Source organism: Tiliqua scincoides, chromosome 2, assembly GCF_035046505.1.
Source record: "Tiliqua scincoides isolate rTilSci1 chromosome 2, rTilSci1.hap2, whole genome shotgun sequence".
NCBI classification, from domain to species: domain Eukaryota; kingdom Metazoa; phylum Chordata; class Lepidosauria; order Squamata; family Scincidae; genus Tiliqua; species Tiliqua scincoides.
In genome coordinates, this window is record NC_089822.1 from 202691080 (window position 1) to 202710117 (window position 19038).

Consider the following 19038-nt stretch of genomic DNA (forward strand, 5'->3'; position numbering starts at 1 on the left):
CCTTGAGGAGGCCTCTGTGTCTGCCTCCCACCACAGGATGAAGTGCATGCCCCACTGGCATGGCTGCACGGGCACTGGAAAATTGGATAGTACTGGGCCCTCAGATGCTATGAAAAGGATTAAAAACACTCAATAGTGTGAAATTACAGGTCGTTCCTTGTTATCCACTAGGGTTCCGTTCCAGAACTCCTAGTGGATAAAAAGCATCCGTGGATAAAAAAACACAGTGGAAAAATATAATTAAAGACACGCTTCCAGGTTTCTTGCCCCTCCATTGCTTCTAATAAGGTCATGCCTCAACATCCACAGGGGTTTGATTCTGAGACTCCCTGCTGATACCATAAAATGTGTTTAAAAAAAGCAGTCTAAAAAGTTAGGAAGTGCATCCCTTTACAATTGTGGTTTAAAAACAGCTTTTCTTACTGTTGTAGAGAGGTAGTCAGCAATTAGAAATGCAAAGGACCCCCTGCCTTTGCCTGGCTCAACTGCAGAATGGAATGATCTTGCATGACTGTCTCTACAACAGTTAGAAAAGTAGTTTTTTAAACTGTGATTTTAAAGGGATGGATTTTTTCCCCTTCTCCAGAGATCAGCACATGCCTTTTTATTTGCAGTGGCCATTTGTGTTGAGTCAAATCCATGTATAACAAGGTTGGACCTGTGTAGGTCAAATTACAAGACTGTCGGCTACCCTCACGTTCGATCTAGCACTGAACATTTAAAGACATTCTGCCTCATCGTGCCTCTACTCATTCCAAACTACAGTTGTCAACTGTGCAGAGAAGTTAAGCAGAGGTGGTTTTATTGTTGAAACACACATGGAAAAAGACACTCCAAGATACATTAGAGAATACAAAATACTTAGAAAACTGAGCCACCCCTCTGTTGGCACATTATCGTCTTTCCCACCCCAGCTTCCCAATACATACTGCATGTTTATTCAGTGAACGTGGGAAATTGCAAAGTGGGATATTTAACTGATTCCCTTACAGCAAGAAAAGAATACAGGATATATTGACCTTGCCAGTAGAGATGCCCACTTTGCACAGTCCCCACATCCTGATCTGCTTTGATTCTAAAAAAAAGGAAAAAAGGAAAATGGTGCTCCCAGAAATTAAGATTTGGTCAAGAAAGAGACTCTGTTGCTGCAAACCAAGAGGGCCTTGCAAGCACATGGGGGCCACAGGGAATAAACTGCATGAATTTGCTTGTATAAAACCACATAATTAAACATGCTCTGATACAGCTTAGCAGTTTCAGCTGGAATCATCTGCACAAAGTCACAGGCTCCAAATGGGGGATGCAGCTTCCCAAGAGACAGAAACGAGCATAACTCCCATCCATATTAAGTAATGAAGAAACTTGATGTCTGATCATCAGCTCTGTAAATAGCTGCACATTCTTTTCCAGGTTGTCTTCCTGTTAGCTTCTGGCATGCCTATGTCAGTGTTTCGCCTTTTGTTACCTGCCAAGAGAAAGGAGACACATTACTTACCTTGGAATCTGGTTTCCAGGGAGGGGAGGTGGAGGGAAAGAGATCTGATGTTAGAAAGATGAAAGGACAGCATTTTGCAATGGTTACTTGAGGAAGACGCAATCCTTGTCACAAAACCGCACCACAAAGACCAGTGTGGATTGTGCAGTTGATAGGAATGGATTTACACCGAGGTCTTACATTGAGGGAAAAGGAAAGGTACTTCCAAGGACAGAAGTACAGCACTCAGTGGAAGCAAAAAATGCTGCTGGCCCAAGGAAACCTGGGCCAGCAGGGTTTCCACTGAAAGGAGCACTGGGGTAGGGATTCAGCCAGAAGCTGCTTGGAGACTTTCCTACAAGACTTCAACCTCCAACAACTCACAGAGAAAGCTAGAGCCACGGGTAGAAAACAGAGTGGTAGAAATTCTGTTTTTGCCTTTCTTGCTGTTTTTTAAATGCCTGAAAGAGGAACATAAAGATGTCTCTTCTGCTCCATTTCACTACCAGTCAAGGGAGCAAGAGAGTGTGGGCATACTGTCTTAGACTCTTTTTCCATGTAAGAATCAACCGCCACGCAAAAACATGAGTGAAATGTGGCTATGCTGAGCCACTCAGAACAGCTCATTTAACACACTAACCCAGCGGTTTTCAAACTCTTGGGAGAGTTTGACCTGCTCCAAGTTCTTTCGGGGGGGGGAGGCAGCGGGGGCAGGGGAAGGCAGCGACACGATCCCCAGGATTGCGCCACTCAGGGGGGCTGCAGGAGGCTTGGGTAAGTGGACCCAAGCCCTTGCAGCCCCCCTGAGCGGCGCAATCCTGGGTCCACTTACCCAAGCCTCCTGCAGCCTCCCAGGGGTGCAGGGAGCCCTGCACGACTGTCTGCAAGGCTCCCCGCAGCTTCAGAAGTGAAAGTGGAGCAATTGCGCTCCACTTCCGCTTAAACAGAGGGAGGGTGTGATCGCTCTGCTTTCGCTTTCAAAGCTGTGGGGAGCCCTGCAGAAGGTCGCGCAGGGCTCCCTGGACCCCTGGAGGCAGGGGGCTCTGGTAAGTGGACCCAAGCCCCTGCAGTCCCCCTGAGCAGCGGGATCCTGGGGATCGTGCCACTGCCTTCTCCGTGCTTCCAGGCTGCCCCTGCCCCTTAAGGTTAAAGTGGCCAGGGCCCACAGGCTGCGGTGTCATGACGACCCAGTTTGAAAAGCCCTGCACTAACCAAACACTAACCAAATCATCCCAGAAATGGCAATGAAAGTCACATCTGGACATACCTGAATTATTACAGAAAAATCTAACAGTGTTCTTCCAGGGAGCCCAACCAGAGTACGCTAGGAAGCTTCAGCTGCTAAAGAATGTGGCTGCCAATCTTTCACTGGGGCAGGTTAACAGTAGCATGCGATACTGGTACTCCCACATCTGAATGAGCCCACAATTGTCTTCTAAGGACAATTTCAGGTGCTGCTTTTGACCCACAAAGCCATGGACAATACATAACACCGAAAGTAACTCTTCACCATATCATTATCACTATTCTTGAGATCAACTGAGGACAGCCTATTAACGACAGCATCTTTGCTCCAGAATCTGACAGCCAAATACGTACAGAGGGGCATTTTCTGTACCATCCAGTCCTCTGTTATCAAACTTTCTGCTCTCAATCTCACTATAGTCCAAACCTGAGCATGTTCTGGAACAGTTGTAAGGTCTGACCTGAACGGTCTTTCAGTGGTCAGCAGAGTGATGGAGATTTTTAAATGAGTGGAGAAGATTTTAAAATTATATCTTAAGCTTTGTGACAGGTTTGCAATAAATCTAAAAACTGACATAAAAGATAGTAGCTGGACCAAAGAGGATGTTGAATGACAGGCAACATCATGCAAGGGCTCTGCCTTATTCACCCACAGCAGCAAATTTCTTCCTTGAAGTGAGTTACTTAGGGAAACTCTTCACCAACTGCTGAAGGCCCAAGTGACGCAGCAGCTTCTGTCATAGCCTTGCTTATAGAATATGCAGCATTCAGAGTATTAATGTAAACTGGTCCTTTCTCACCTGCAGCTGCAGGACCAACATGCTCTCCCTACAGCTCAGAAGTTTTCACAGCTCTGATACACACTGCTCAGTATTGGGCCCTGAATCATATATGTAGTACACTTCAGTGACAAATCGGACCCAATTTTTAGGCTGTGTTATCATACTAAGTCCAATGGTTTTCTCAATATACTGAACGTATAAAGCTGTTTTATACCATTGGCCCACCTAGATCAGTACAGCGTACCCAGAATGACAGCAGCTCTTAAGAGTTTCAGACAGGTCTTCTGAATCAGAAATGCCAGGAACTGAGTTTTGGCCAGTCTCTATGCCAAGTTGGTACCCTACCACTGCATCATAGGTAGAAGTGGAGCTGGGGAGGGGGGGTGGAATGGTAAGTACAGCACGCTCCACAACTCCAAGTAAGCAGCCCCTCCCCCTTGGTGTCAGAGCCATTTGGGGCAGCAATGGTGAGTAACATCACTGCTCTGAATGGCTCCAACACCAAGGAGGAGGAGCCACTTACACAGCAAGTTGTAGAGAGTGCAGTCTTTACCACGCTGCTGCTCCTCCAGCTTCGCTTCTGATTACGGGCCTCAGACAACAGCTCCTCCACCTTGAACCTAATGTTACGGGTAAATGCTAATCTAGACAAGTTTATGAAAACCTCTCAATAGTGAAAATCCACAGTTCAATAGACAATGGGAGATTTATCTCAGTGGATTTATTCCTTGAGAAGGAAATTTTTTAAACCATAGTATAAGAACATTATAGGGACATTATAGTATAGAGACAAATAGTATAGGGACATTAGAGACAGAAGGTTTTAAAAAAACCTATTCAGAGATAAGGGCATTAAGAGAGCAGTTTGTTCTATGAAGCTGCCAGTCTTTGAAAATAAATGGCAAACCGAAGATGTGATTACTCGTTACACTTTAGGGAAAAGAAGAGGTTTTTTTTGCACAGGAGAAGGATGGCTATGCAATACTGGTAACACAGAGTCCAATCCTTTCCAACTTTCCAGTGCTGATGCAGCCATGCCTATGGGGCATAAGCTGCATTCTGCAGTTTGGGGGAAGTCACAGAGGCCTCCTGCCCAGCCCACAGGTGTACACATTTGATCCTTGCTGCATATAAGCAATGTTGGGCAGAAGTTTGTTCCCTTACCTGGCATCAGTGCTGGGTAAGATGTAATCAACACACACACACACACACAAGGTCAAAAGTTTTGTGGTACCTTAAAACTAATGTAGTGTATGCCTTTGTAGGTGCATCTAAGAGATCAGGCTCTGGTGTGCAACAGCATGCCACAATATTTGTATCCCTTTGAAAGGTGATCTGACTTTTATATGTATTTGTCATTTTAAAGGCTGTCTTCTCAACATGCTAGTTGTCCATTTGCAGGGAGTTCTTTTTATTAAGTTAAAAAAAGGAGGAGCTGAGTGTGTGTGTGGGAGGGGGAAGCAGACAAAACACACAATACCAGCCCTTCAGCATAGTGCTACACAGCCCAGTCAAGCTGAATCTACTGAATGGATACAACTGATTGCAAATTCAGCTGCCACCTGACAGGAGGGGCAGCAGGAACTCAGCCTCAGTGACTCAAAAGGACCACAACAGAGGGAAGTGAGATGAGGACAGAATGCAGAAGATGAGGGCTGCAATTCTATGCAAGCTTTCCTGGGAGTAAGCCCTACTGAACACAACGGGGCTTGCTTCTGAGTAGACATGAATAAGATAGGGCTGTAAGGCGACAATCCCATGCGGACTTTCCTGGGAGTAAACCCCACTGAACACAATGGGACTTACTTCTGAGCAAGGCACAGGACCAGGCTGCAAGCCCACGCGCTCTTTCGTGGGAGTAAGCCCCACTGAACGCAACGGGGCTTGCTTCCGAGTGGGCTGTGCTGTGGGGCAGGGCGGGGGCTGTGGGGCGCCCCCCAGGACGCGGGGACGGGGCAGGAGCCTCACCCGGGCCTCGATGTACTCGATCCTCCTCTCCAGCGCCGTCAGCTTCTCGTTGAGCGTGGCCAGGCGGGAGCGGCAGGACATGTCTGCGGGGGAGAGAAGAGAACGAGGGAGGTCAGTGCCGGAGGCCCCGCCGCCCACCGCAGCTGGCCCGGGCAGGGCGGGGCCCCACCCGGCCCGGAGGGAGGCGAGGCGCGCGGGCGTACCGAAGGAGTTGAGGAAGTCGGCGATCTTCTTGATGGAGCTGGTGATCACCTCGATGTACTCGCGGTTGGCCCAGTCCTGGTGGATCTCGCGCTGCACCGGGTCCTCCTGCACCGACATGACCGCCAGCTGGGAGCCCCCGCCGCCGCCTCGCCAGCACGCCGCCGCGCATGCGCGCAGGGCTGCCAGGCAGGGCCCGGGCCCGCCTCCAGGCCGAGAACCCCCACGGCGCATGCGCTCCCTCTGCCGTCTTGGAAACACAGACGCAGGAAAACGCCTAGAGGGATCACGGTTGGGAGAACCAACTGGCTGCTCTTGTGGATGCTCCTCTACACTGCCTCCTTGGAAACGTAGACGTAGGGAAATGTCTAGAGTGATCACGGTTGGGAGAACCAACTGGCTGCTCTTGTGGATGCTCCTCTACAAGGGCTGCCTGAAGCAGGGGCCCAAGTTCTTTCCCCCCAGTCAACCTGATGATGTGCCAGCCTCCGCTACTTCCAGCACTGGAGAGGAAGAGGGGGACAGAGCAGGAGAGTGGTGGGCTAGAGGGGCCTCACTGAGTCTGGTCCACCACTCTTCAAACTCCCCACCCCTTTCTTTGGAATGTCCAGGTCATGCCTCATTATCCACAGGGGTCCAAGAACCCCCAGTGGATTAAAAAAATCAGTGGATACCAAATCAGTGGAAAAATAGCTTTAGAGACGTGGATACCAAGGTAGCACCTGTACTGTTTTAGCATAGCTTCAGTCATTTCTGCTCAATGTTGCATATATGCAACAGGGACCATATATGTACACCTGTGGACTGGGCAAAAAATGGGTTAAAACTCATTTTTGCCTGACCCACAGGTGTACACTTTTGGTTAAATGGTTAAAACCCATTTTTGCCTGGCCCACTAGAATAACATTTGGTCCCTGGCATGTATCTGCAACCTTGGGCAGAAATAGCTTAAAACTGGAACTAAAGGACAGCTTCATTAACAGGACTCAGACAAGTCCATCTCAATGCTTCTCTCCCCTAAATGAATATCATCCCAAGTCAGTTTAAATATAATAATCTTTCTCCACTAAACCAGCCATTTTCAACCACTGTGCCTTGGCACACTGGTGTGCTGTGAGTGGTCCACAGGTGTGCCACAGGAATTTGGGGGAAGGTCATTTATAGAGCCAATGAGAGATGTGAGCCCTCACTGGCAGCATGGTGTGCCTTGTCATTTGTCAAAAATCTGGTGGTGTGCCTTGACCTTTATAGTGCCTTGTCAATGTGCCATGAAATGGAAAAGGTTGAAAATCACTGCACTAAACGCTGTACCAGTGCGGTTCTGTATTAGTCATGAAAGCTAAATAGAACCTCCAGTTAAGAGATAGTATTCCTTTGAATTCCACCAGCTGCTTGGAGGAACAGGAAAGAAAGTAGGGGCAGACTGTTGCCTTCATGCTCTGTTGTGGATTTCCCAAAGCATCTGCATCTAGCTTGCAAGGGTTTGAAAACAGGAGATTAGATGGACCATTAAGAATGACCTAGCAGGTTAACTGTGTAATAGAGTGCCAGGAGCTCTGAGGAACAAGACAAGGAATGCAGAATGGTTTTAAACACAAGGTAGGGTTCAAGGCTGAGGTTCTCTGTGTACAGCCACAGACAGGTATCACTTTTGCATGCTTACAGAGGTGGAGGACCAGTTGAACATAGGGGGACTTACTTCCAAGTAAACATACAAGATTATACCAAGTCCAGAAACAGATTATTAGTCGGGAGGGGAGGCTAACTCAGGGCATTCTAAATACTGATTTGGATTAAGAAAGGATGAATTCCTTAAACTTAAAAAAATTGATTTATATTCTACCTCATGAACTTTTTTTTTGAGTTAACTTAAAATTAAAAAATAAACTGTACAAGGTGAATTACTTGGGAGGGAACACATTAATAACCAAAGAGAATTTAGTTAGAGAGTAAGGTTGTCCTTTAAAATAGCAACTCGTCACTGCGTGCCGCATATACAAATTCCACTACGATTTCCACAATATGGAAAGGGTGGAAAGATTATGTGCAGAATAGAAATGTATTTCTGTAAATTAAAAGAGTAAAGGGGCTATGAACTAGAAGGGAAATCTGTGTGGTGGGAGAGAGAACTGCTAGTAGGGTTTCTAAAAGTACTGTTTCTCTGATATTATTATTAAATATTTATATTCCATTTTTCCCCACCCAAACAGCCAACAATATATTAAAAACAATGCAATAAAAACAAAAATCAAAACCCCCCCAAAATCAATGGCAAGTGGAACCAGGGGTGCAATACAGGGGTTTGAGACAAAGACTTCTACAGCAGAAGCACTCAGGTGTTGCTTTTGAGGCTTTTTTCAAAGGACCTTAACTGAGAAGGAACAGGTTCAGCAGGAGGCAAAATGAGAAAATTACCTAAAAGCACAAGAACTAGCCTGCCCTGGGTACAAATGTATGATGGGTAGGTGGAAGGGGTGCAGAAGAATGTAAAATAGGAAGGGGCCAAGTGAAGGAAGGAAGGGATTAGATAACCCTGAATAACCCCCATGGAGGTGAGTAGGGACTTGTTCATTTCATTGGATGCAGAGCTTCAGGGGAGACAGGCAGTAGAAGAGGAATGTGCTTCTGAATAAATGTTAATAGAATTGCATTCTAATATACGTTTCGTATCTGTAATATTTTTTAAATCTAATCTTTCCATTTTTATACATTTCTTTAAATAATTTCATCTCACTCCAAGAGTTTGGGATGAGATATATTTTATTTAGAAATATAGTTCACTAAGTTTCAAAGCAGGAATAAGTTGCCTGAGAAGAAAACATTCTGATGGAAAAATTCAGAGTTGCTATTTTCTCGAATAGCCTTCGTGGGGTGTGGCTATAGGGCATGTGCATATATGTGTTACAAACAAGCTCCTGCACATCAACATTTGCCACTACAGAGCAGCACCAAGCAAAACATTCCTACGGAAGCAGTAACCAATATACATAGCTAGGAATTGCAGTAGAACTAAGAGTGTGACTTGGTTAAAAAGGTGATCTGGGGTAGGCCTAAGGAATACTATGTTATGCAGAGCAATTTGTGCACACATGTACACAGCCCCCAAGCATTAAAAGAAAAAAAACAAACCTTTGAATAAATTCAGCTAGGCGATTAATTACAGCAACTTTTCAACTCGTGTAGACATGGTGATCCCTATTCCATTGACACAACAAAGCAGACTTCGAATGCTCATAAGCTGCTTGCAATACCAGCCTTTAAATGGCTTGGAGAAAAGAAAAAGAAACCTGAAAGATTAACTAAACCAGCAGATGTGCCTTTATATCATTCTATAATGATATCACGATATAGACTGCACACAGTAATGATAGCATTTTCTACTTTATTCTATAACAGAGTGAATAAATCCCAAAGGTCTTTATACACAGTCTTATGTGTAGCATAACAAAAAATTCAGAATTAAGTACTTATCTGAACAAACACTGAACAGAAGCAAGTTGTGGAAATGAACACTTTAGTAGCTTATGTTCCAAAATAAATGTTTCTATAAAATAATCTTTAAAAGAAAGCAGAGCATTTTATCTTAAAAGTGCATATGTACAAAGGCCACAGTCCAAAATAAGAGTGCACTGAAGTCTGTTGGTCTGAGTGGACTTAAAACACAACTCTGCTTTAGAGTGTGGGCCAAAAAGTAAACTAGAAGTAGTGTCACTAATGGAAATAAAAATGTTTCTTTAGGGGCAGAAATCTGTAATTCTTTAAGATCCACTGCAATTCTGACAAAAGGATATACGAACCAGGGCTGTGGAGTTGGCCTCCACCCAAACACTGCTTCCAAGTCCATGACTTGGACTCCAACCCCACAGCCCTGCTCAGAGTCAGCACTGGGGAGTCAGAAACGATTTTGGGTGGAGTTGGAACTGACTCCACAACCCTGATAAAAACAATGTTATTTCATAATCCCAAACAAGCCCATAGACCTGTTCAAAACTTTGAACACCTATTTAATATTCAACATTTTGGAAGCTTTAAATCTATCTTGGTTCAGGAAAGCCTGCCCTCATGCATTTAAACCACTTGGGATCTTAAATAAAAATGAACAGCCATTCATTTTCTGGTAATCATACTGGGATTTTTTTTCTGCTGCTAAGCCAAAGACAGCAAAATCACATCTATCAGAGGTTCTAGCCATATAAGTTCAGAGATGAGGCTGGGTTCTGTGCAAATGCACAGAGGAAGGAATGACCCCCCCCCCACTAGAGAACAGTCAGTTACCACAGAATGATAGCTTCCCCCCCCCCCCCACTACTGCCACAAATTCTCACTTCTTGTTGTCCTGGGCAAAATAATTTTAAATATATGTGGGATGGTGGGGAAAGGTTGGGTGGACAGAGAAAAACAGTGATGGAGGAAAAGAGGGAAATTTATAGGAAACATGAACACTTTAAAAAAAGGGGGGGCCCTCTGCATTTTGATTTTCAAGGTGAAAATCCTTATAAAGAGCTAAAGGTAAAAGACAATCAAACCACATGCTCTAAAGGTCAGGTGGTAATCCCACTTGGCTTTAGCACAGCCTGGTAATCAATATACAAGTCATCAGGAACACAAAGCTCTAGATAAATACAGTTCATTCAAAATAGTTTCTTTCCCGGTGCAAATTCCAATAGATCGTGCCATGAAAAGCTAACCCAGCAACACAGTTCAGTCTAAGCAGAGCTGTCTTCATCACTGTCTTTGGTACTATTTTCACTCTCTGAATCTTCTTCTACCTCCTGCTTCTTGAGAGAGAAAAAAATCACAGGTTTAAGCAGTGGACATTGGATAATACATAGACATTTTCCAGTAACATTCCTGCAACATAAATATAAATATTAGCATGCAAACAGAACAGGCCTGGGCTAGACTGTTGCCTTTAATTGTTTACCCTTATTAACTGTTAGTGTTAGGCCATGGAAGAAGGTGCTTCTGCTTAGCTTGCCACAGTTTAGAGCCTGAGGGAAGTTGATGTACTGATACCTAAGCAGAAACTGTGAAGGAGCTGCTTAAATGGCACAACTTGCTAGAATCTTTGGGGAGTCCCCACTGAAGGCTGTGACAGATTTGGCAAAATCTGAAGAACTACTCATCCAGGCAGGAAGAATATGGGGTTCTGGTACAGAGCAAGCAGAGAAAAGGCAAGAAGCAGAAGTAGCCTGAGTAGTCACAGCCTCTCTATGCATTTACTGGGTGCTTTAACAAATCAGAGCAGTGAATCAATAAGTAGTGCCAAGAGTGAGCAATGCCAAACAGAGGACCCAGAGCAATGCCAAACAACATGGCAGACTATTCGGCAATAGGGCCAGGCAGTCCTGAAGAAGTCCACTGTAGTAGTGGTTGTTAAACTAAACAGGGCATGTGTGTGGAAAGGTGGAATGTGGACACACACATCGTCCTAACACCTAACACACCAACAGGCAAGAAAAAGGCAGTATACCATAGCGATACAGGATGGAATGGTTTCCAGTCTAATTTTGTATCTATATTGTGCTCACTTGACTGTGACCATTTGTTAGTCTTGTGCAAAACTGGTCGCTTTGTGCAAAAGGTGTTAGTGAGAAAAGTATAGAGTACTTTGACTCTAGATTGCAATGCCTTGATTAGAACCACAGCGAAGATATCTCACAAGTTTGCATTTGCTGCATAGAGAACAGACTGATCATCCTGGCCATAAACCAGGCACAGAGTATAACATTTGCTATACAGTGTGCCCTTGTTATCCATAGGGATTCCAGTTCTGGAACCCCCACGGATACCGAAATCTGTGGATGAACAAACCCGCAGATTAGGGCATCAAAAAAAACTGCACAGGGCTTCTCCAGGCCTCAGAATATCTTAGGGCAGGAGGTCTGGTCTAGAGAGTAGAGCCTCCATTTGCCTGAAGATTAACATCCACAAGGTCGCCAGTTCAAGGCCACCGGCACCGTGCGACCTTGAAGCAGCTGGCAACCTGCAGCTGAGCTGTTCCATCTGCTCGGAGCGTGGGAGGATGGAGGCCAGAATGTTAAACCAGATCGGAGTGTAACACCTTGAATGTGGTGGTTCTTGAAAGAGAGAACCTTCTTTCAATTTGTAAAAATCCCTGCGTGATTTAATAAGCCTGCCTGTGTAAACCGCCTTGAATAAAGTCTTGAATAAAGACCAAAAAAGGCGGTATATAAATACTGTATATTATTATATATATTATATTATGAGGGCATTAAAACATCACTTCTGGTTTCTCCCAAGAAACTGTAAGTTGCGGGTTTTTGCCCAAAACAGGCATTCTGAGAGTTGGGGAAGCTGCGCGCAGCCTCCCCAGCCCTCAGAACACCCTCTGGACATGATTGGAGCATAGCTCCAGCTATGCTTGGAGGGTTCAGGTTTGGCCACCCTGCGGGTGTGGAACCTGCGGATGATCAAATTCGTGGGTACTGAAACTGCGGATAAAAAGGGCAACCTGTATTCTACCACCACCACACCACACCACAAGAACTTTGCCTTTAGAAAAATACCTCTGGAGGATCTTCTCTGGGGAGTATGGAAATCCCCTCCTCCATCTCACTTCTTTGGGATGCCTGTGAAAGGATCTCTTCTCCCTAGAACAAAACACAATAAACCTATGGTATAACTATTTATATCCAAAAGAATACACAAATATAACACAGAACCCTACTCCCAGATACTCATACTCAGTAGTATGGGAGCTGTTTCCCCATGGAGTAATCTCATTCTGTTGGGGACTATGTGTGAATATCCAGCTATTTATGTGGGGCTGATTATGTGATTCCCACCCAAACTGACACCCTCTCTGGGAGTGATTTAACAGCCTAGATGCTAAGTTTATGAAAATACCTAATACCAAGTTTCATCTGCTCTGCATTTCAATATGACAGCATTAAGAAAGACGTTTACCCTCATGGTATAAATTAGGTGGTGTGTGATTAATGAAACAGAAATTCTGTAATTGATTCACAGAGTTGAAAGCAATATACCACTTCATAACTGGCATGCTATCAGTGTATTCCATGGTTTATATATACAACATGTAATTTTTTTCTGGCCTCTGACTATAGACCAAAGGCTTCCATATTTGACAAACCTGTTTGATATTGTCTGTTTCAGTGCATTTATACTCAGCTTCATTGATACTGAGTAATTCAGTATCTGAAGGATTCAGATAACTCCAAGATCTGATTCTAATGGCCAAGCTACATGTTACAGTAAATGCATAGTTTAGCTGGGCATGTGTGTGGTTTTTCTAACTTAAGCAGCTGTTGAACTTGGGGAATCAGGATTCGGAATTTGCCCTACTATGCTCCCCTGCAGTTGCTATTTGCCTCAGGAACTGTTCCTATTAGCACCACCTCTATGTATCCCTCCCCCACTGCTGCTTCAGTGATAATTTGCTCTGCAGCCTGGATGAAACAGGTGAAGCCCAGACCACAGTGGAAATTTATCTTAGCACAAGCACTGTCAGGTGTGAACAATTTCAAGTCTGGCATTTTTTTTTACCACTGTACACAAGTTGCTCATACAACTATTCCTGATGCTCATTCAGCTTTTTGAAAATGGCATCCGATTCAGGCTGTGATCCTATGCATCTTTTCTCAGGAATAAGTGCTACTGGACTCAGAGGGATTTACTCCCAAGGATTGGATGCATAGGATTGATCAGATTCACATAATAACGCCCATTCAAACTGCATCAACCTCAGTCAATGAGCCATTCATTAGGCATAAAGTCCTGGCCTTCCACATGCGTGTTCTGCTCACCTGCAGGTCCCTATTTTTGAGAACGCCAACCCAAAAAGCTTCCTGACAATGATTGAGTGCCAGCATGGCTTTCACTCGGTACACAAACAGCTCAAGGGACTTCTTCAGTAGAGGCACATGGCTGGTGAGTCCTGTGTCTTGGTGAATCTACATGTGGAAGAAAGGCACAGGAGGAAAGTACCATTGGTCTTTACTGGATTCTTTGCTGTAAAAAATCAGTATGGTCTAGTGCAAGGCAACTCATTACAAATAACTTCTGAAATGGGAAGTGAAAGTCTGGAGAGGACAGAGAAAAAAAAATCTGTATTTACCAGATTTTACTGATATGAAAGCCAGACGACCCTGTTTTGTAGCCTGTTACCTTAGAATGGCCACACATGTGGTGAAGCTGCCTGGTGCTCAGCTGTAAGGTCTTCAGCAGGCTCTGCACATCCTCCTGCAAACATAAAGAAGCTGATTTACAAACCTGTTCTAAACTGCCACCTACTGGACTACGTAAAAAAAATAGTTAATTTTAATCACTATAGCTAGAAGTGTGATTTTTTTAGTGATGATGAAAATAAACCACATAACACTACTTTCTACTTCATTTTTATTTTAAAAAACAATGAAATCTGTGAAAAAATAAAACTGTTTTCTAACGAGTCTACATATTGGTCACTATAGGCTGGTTGAGCTGGATGGGGTTGGTGGGTGGTGCATGGATAATGACTGTGACTGCATCTGCTGACACTATACCACCTATATCAGTCACTTTGTAAAGTGATTCTAATTTATAAAATTGTACCTTTGGAACAAAAACACATAACCGTTTTCTGTATTTCTCATTTTTGTCAAAAAAAATATCTGCAATAAATAAATCACACCTCTATAGCTCAGGGTTCTGTTTGCCTTACTAAACCAGATAGAGCTATTTCGCACACCACATGATACCAAATCTACATGTGCATTCACCAAGCAACTGCAGTCTGTCACAACTCTCTGACAAATGGGTCTGCATGAAGTGTGCACATAGCAAATACACGTAAGACATCCAATGTGGATAACTTACATAAGAATGTAACATAAGTTGCATGAGACAGCATTTAACCATGGCCTCACGCTCTTGACAGATTAGCAAAGAGGAACTCCTCTTAAGGAAAGTATTTGTCAATTATACCAAATATACTGAATAGGAACCCTTCTCCCAAATCTCTTCTGCGAGGTTCAGATCACGAACAGCTCATCCAGCTTCTCTCAGGCAATCATCTGGTTCTCTCTCCTACTTTTGTAAATAAAGTTCCATCTCCATGTTCTAGACAGAATAAGGGCAGCCACAAGCTGTTCAACCTATTCTCAAGAGGAGTTAAAATGCAATCCTGTCTGTAAGATCTTACCCTGTGCTTTTTAAAGCTGCAATCCAAGAGGGGCATGCCAAGCTTCAAGAATGTTTCCACGAACAGGCGACCATACTGGGAAAAGTTGCAGAAAAGAAGGAAATGCATTGCAAACCTTTTCTTACTGTTTCTAGTCGTTCCTCACAAAAATCAATGAGTGCTCTTTGAACAAGCCCCAAACCATGATTCAAAGTATTCAAGTGCCCCGTGGGCATTAGAAAATTCACACCCAATAGCTTCTTATATTTGTTGATAACTCCTTGTACTCAGCTTATTTAAGCAATCCTGGTAAAATTGAGTAGCATTTCTACACATGAATTTAGAGCCCAATCCCATGCCTGTCTGTGCAGATCTAAGTCCCATTATAGTCAATGGAGCTTATTCCCAGGAAAGTGTGGATAGAATTGCAGCCTTATGTTTTTTAAGCATTTAAAAACAGTCCTGCAAACTGTAGTTTTGTGAGAGTGCTATGAATTCTGCTACACATCCCTGGTCCCTCTCATGGAACTATATTTCCTGGGATTCCCTGAGAAAATGACAGTTGGGCAGCCCAATTCTAACCCCACTGCCACTACTGGGTGCAGCATGCCAAAATGGTGTTCACTGTATCTAGAGCCCCTGCCAGAGGTCTCCTCACAGAAGAAGAGCCCTGCTGGATCAAGCCAAAAGCCCATCTAGTCCAGCTTCCTGTATTTCACAGTGGCCCACCAAATGCTTCAGGAAGCAGACAAGACAATAAGACACAACCTGCCTCCTGGTATCCTACCCTGCATCTGGCATTCTGAGATAGACTACTTCTAAAATCAGGAGCTTGCACATACCTATCATGACTTGTAAACCATGATGGACTTTTCCTCCAGAAATTTGCCCAGTCCCCTCTTAAAGGCATCTAGGCAAGATGCCATCACTACTTCCTGTGGCAAGGAGTTCCATAGACTAATACCCACTGGGTAAAGAAATATTTTCTTTAGTCTGTCTTAACTCTCCCAACACTCAATTTTAGTGGGTGTCCCCTGGTTCTGGAGATATGTAAGAGGGAAAAGAGCATCTCTCTATCCACTCTATCCATCCCCTGCATAATTTTGTATGTTTCAATCATGTCCCCCCCTCAGACGCCTCTTTCTAGACTGAAGAGCCCCAAACATTGTAGCCGTTTCTCGTAAGGGAGGTGCCCCAGCCTAGTAATCATTTTGTCACTCTCTTCGGCACCTTTTCCATTTCCACTATATCCTTTTTGAGATGTGGTGACCAGAACTGGAAGCAATACTCCAGGTGTGGCCTTACCATCGATTTGAACAACGGCATTATAATATTAGTCGTCTTATTGGGGAAGCTGTCTCCTTGGAAAGCCCCAGGGCCCACAATGGGGCTTCTCAAGTCTGTGCTGTCTATTTTGCTGATGCAGATGAGAGAACCTCTGTGTCAGGCTTTGTAACCCGGCACAGAAGACAGGATCCAGTGGAGAAGGGCCTCCTGGGCTGGTCACTCCCTCTCCCTCAATGTTGTGGTTCTTGAAAGATACAACCTTCTTTCAATTGAAAAAATCCCGACGGGGATTTAAATAGCCTGCCTATGTAAACCGCCTTGAATAAAGTCTGAGGAGAAAACTGACGACCAAGAAAGGCAGTATATAAATACCTGTATTATTATTATTATTACCCCAGAACGCCTCTCCCCCAACCCAAAGGTTCTTACTGCTGCCTGGAGCTCTTACCTTGCTCCAGGCAGCATCTGTCTGGTGCTGGCATTCCCTCCTCACAAGGTGCTGAAAACGTACTTTACGGCACATTTATGACATCCAGCACCAGTGCTGGAGGGCCATAGGGTTGGGCCCTAAGTCTCTAGAACAGATATATAGTAGTAGTAGTAGTAGTAGTAGTAGTAAACCTTTAATGGCATAAATACATCAGTAACAAATTCTACAAAACAATGAGACCAAAAAGCATGCAGCACAGGCGACACACATCAAGGAAAAATCAATCCACAAAGAGTAAACTATTCAGCCAACCAATACTATGACTAAGGAATCACGGCTTGGGATCCGCTGTAAGGCGTTCTGAAAATACCCAAAGTAAGTAAGAAAAATAAAACAGATCATACATTTTACAAAGACAAATTAACTTGTCTAAAGGCAGGAGTTTTTGATAGAACAAGAGCCAGAGAACAGATATGTAATTAAATCATCTTTGTGTCAAAACCCCCACCTATGGTAAGTGGGACACTTAAGACAGCAGGGAGACCTGGATTTGGTAGCTCAGGCTCTCACAATGAGAGTTTTACAGACCCAAGGCAGTTCACATAGGCCTGATGATTATTTCACAACCCGACACAATGCTCCCTCAAATGGACATGATGCCTTTAAGAGGGGACTGGACAAATTTCTAGAGGAAAAGTTCATCACAGGTTACAAGTCATGGTGGGGTATGTGCAAGCTCCTGGTTTTAGAGGTAGGCTGCCTCTGATTGCCAGATGCAGGGGAGGGGACCAGGATGCAGGTTATGTCTGTTGTCTTGTGTGCTCCCTGAAGCATTTGGTGGGCCACTGTGAGATACAGGAAACTGGACTAGATGGGCCTTTGGCCTGATCCAGTGGGACTCTTCATGTTCTTATGAATAAATCAAGGTAAGTCAACAAAATACACAACAAGCAGTATAGTCCCATAATGAGTGCCTCTTACTAAATAATACACTATTTTCCCAGTCTTTTCATAACTATTGATAATCAGGAGCAAACTGAAGCTATACAGTGGATGACTAATGGAAGTCCTAAACTGGGTTTCTGGTACTGAAAGGGTGAACTCCGACGATGGCAGAAGTTTGAACCTTTTGAATACACACAATGTATGCTGGAAAACTTTTGGTATTATATATAAATAAAACATCAACAACAACAAAGCATAAAGCAAAGCCTACAGTATCAGGAGAGTATGAGCCAAGGTCACACAGCTTTATTCTCTGCTCTGCCCAACTGTAACAACACAGTTGTGATGCTATAGTTGCCAATTCTTTCTTAGGGAAATATCTTTTGGTGAAAGGATACCTGGCAGTAAAAATTGCTCTAGAGCAGGAATTTTCCATCAGTGAGCCACGGCATATTGGTTTACTGTGAATGGTCTGCAGGTGTGCCACAGGAGTTTGGGATGGGTCATTTAATAGTAGGGTTATTAAGGGGTGTGAGCCACCCACCAGGAGCATGATATGCCTTGTCAATTGTTGTTTTTTTTTTAAATGATGTGCCTTGACAATGTGACATGAGATGAAAAAAGTTGAAAATCACTGCTCTAGAGAAGTAAGGACAAGCTGTGAATAGTAACATATTTAAGGTGATACCTCCTCACCCTGCACTAAATGTAATAGCTGTATATAAAATTTTTGCTCAAGGAAGATTTTGAATCTCCAGCTTTGAAAATCTCACTCACCTTAAGACAAACACTGAGCACAGGTCGACTGTCAAATACCTATTTGGAGAGAGAAGAGAGAGAGATCCTGAAGATTATGAGAAACTAGAATGCTAGTTAGAGAATTCATGCACCTAGGAAACCTGGCATTATTAAGTGAAAGCTGTAAACTTCTTAAATCTCCTTTCCAGTCATTACAGAAATATTGAATTTCTGAAGTTGGGGACCAATAGGATGAGCATCTGCTTTCTTTGCTTTCCTGTTAAAAGTCAACATAATAATTAAATCTGGGGAAATCTATTGCATAAGAAACCACTGCAGATATGATTTCAGAAATAAGGAAAGACTAATGAGATGGTTGCTCACCTTGACTAAATTAATAAGGATGTGGAAATCCCGCACAGCCATGTTCCAGTGCAGCAACTTTTCCAGTTGCACCTGTGAAATGGAGAGTAGAAAACTGTTTTTGAGGTGGTATCTTGCTGTTGCCACAAAGTGAATTTCCTCATTTAACAGCTACCACGATGGATGTAGAAGGCCCAAGTAAAACAGACCTCATCAAAACCCCAAATCCATCATCAAGTGAGTCTCATTCATGAAACTAGTAAGTTCCACTGAAGTCCATTTTCACATAACTCTTAGGCCCAAATCCTAACCAACTTTCCAGTACTGGCATAGCTGTGCCAATGGGACATGTGCTGCAACCTGCAGTTGGGTGGCATTTATGGAGACCATTTATGGAGGCTATTGGGTGGCATTTATGGAGGAAAGTGGGTTAGGATTGCGCCCTTAGACATATATGTCT

At 43.9% G+C, this 19038-nt stretch overlaps 2 protein-coding genes across 3 annotated transcripts in view; both read right to left on the minus strand.

The window, feature by feature from the left end:
• Positions 1-781: 781 nt before the first annotated feature.
• On the minus strand, positions 782-5848 carry BRK1 (BRICK1 subunit of SCAR/WAVE actin nucleating complex). Its single transcript, XM_066617034.1, has 3 exons — positions 5673-5848; positions 5470-5552; positions 782-1465 (listed from the first exon to the last, which is right to left on the minus strand). Exons 1-3 carry the CDS (start codon positions 5788-5790, stop codon positions 1439-1441), a joined length of 228 nt encoding a protein of 75 aa, XP_066473131.1. The 5' UTR covers positions 5791-5848; the 3' UTR covers positions 782-1438.
• A 4118-nt stretch (positions 5849-9966) lies between these two features.
• FANCD2 (FA complementation group D2) overlaps positions 9967-19038 on the minus strand; it is a 57754-nt gene continuing 48682 nt past the window's right edge. The window contains exons 37-43 of one of the 2 annotated variants that reach the window (XM_066614974.1): positions 18600-18671; positions 18255-18293; positions 14837-14911; positions 13822-13896; positions 13461-13607; positions 12201-12284; positions 9967-10445 (exon numbers count right to left, since the gene is read on the minus strand). In XM_066614974.1, coding sequence (XP_066471071.1) covers positions 10377-10445; positions 12201-12284; positions 13461-13607; positions 13822-13896; positions 14837-14911; positions 18255-18293; positions 18600-18671 — 561 coding nt within the window. In that variant the 3' untranslated portion in view covers positions 9967-10376. Of the gene's footprint in view, positions 10449-12200; positions 12285-13460; positions 13608-13821; positions 13897-14836; positions 14912-18254; positions 18294-18599; positions 18672-19038 lie in introns of both variants that reach the window. The other variant, XM_066614973.1, reaches the window with a different exon arrangement.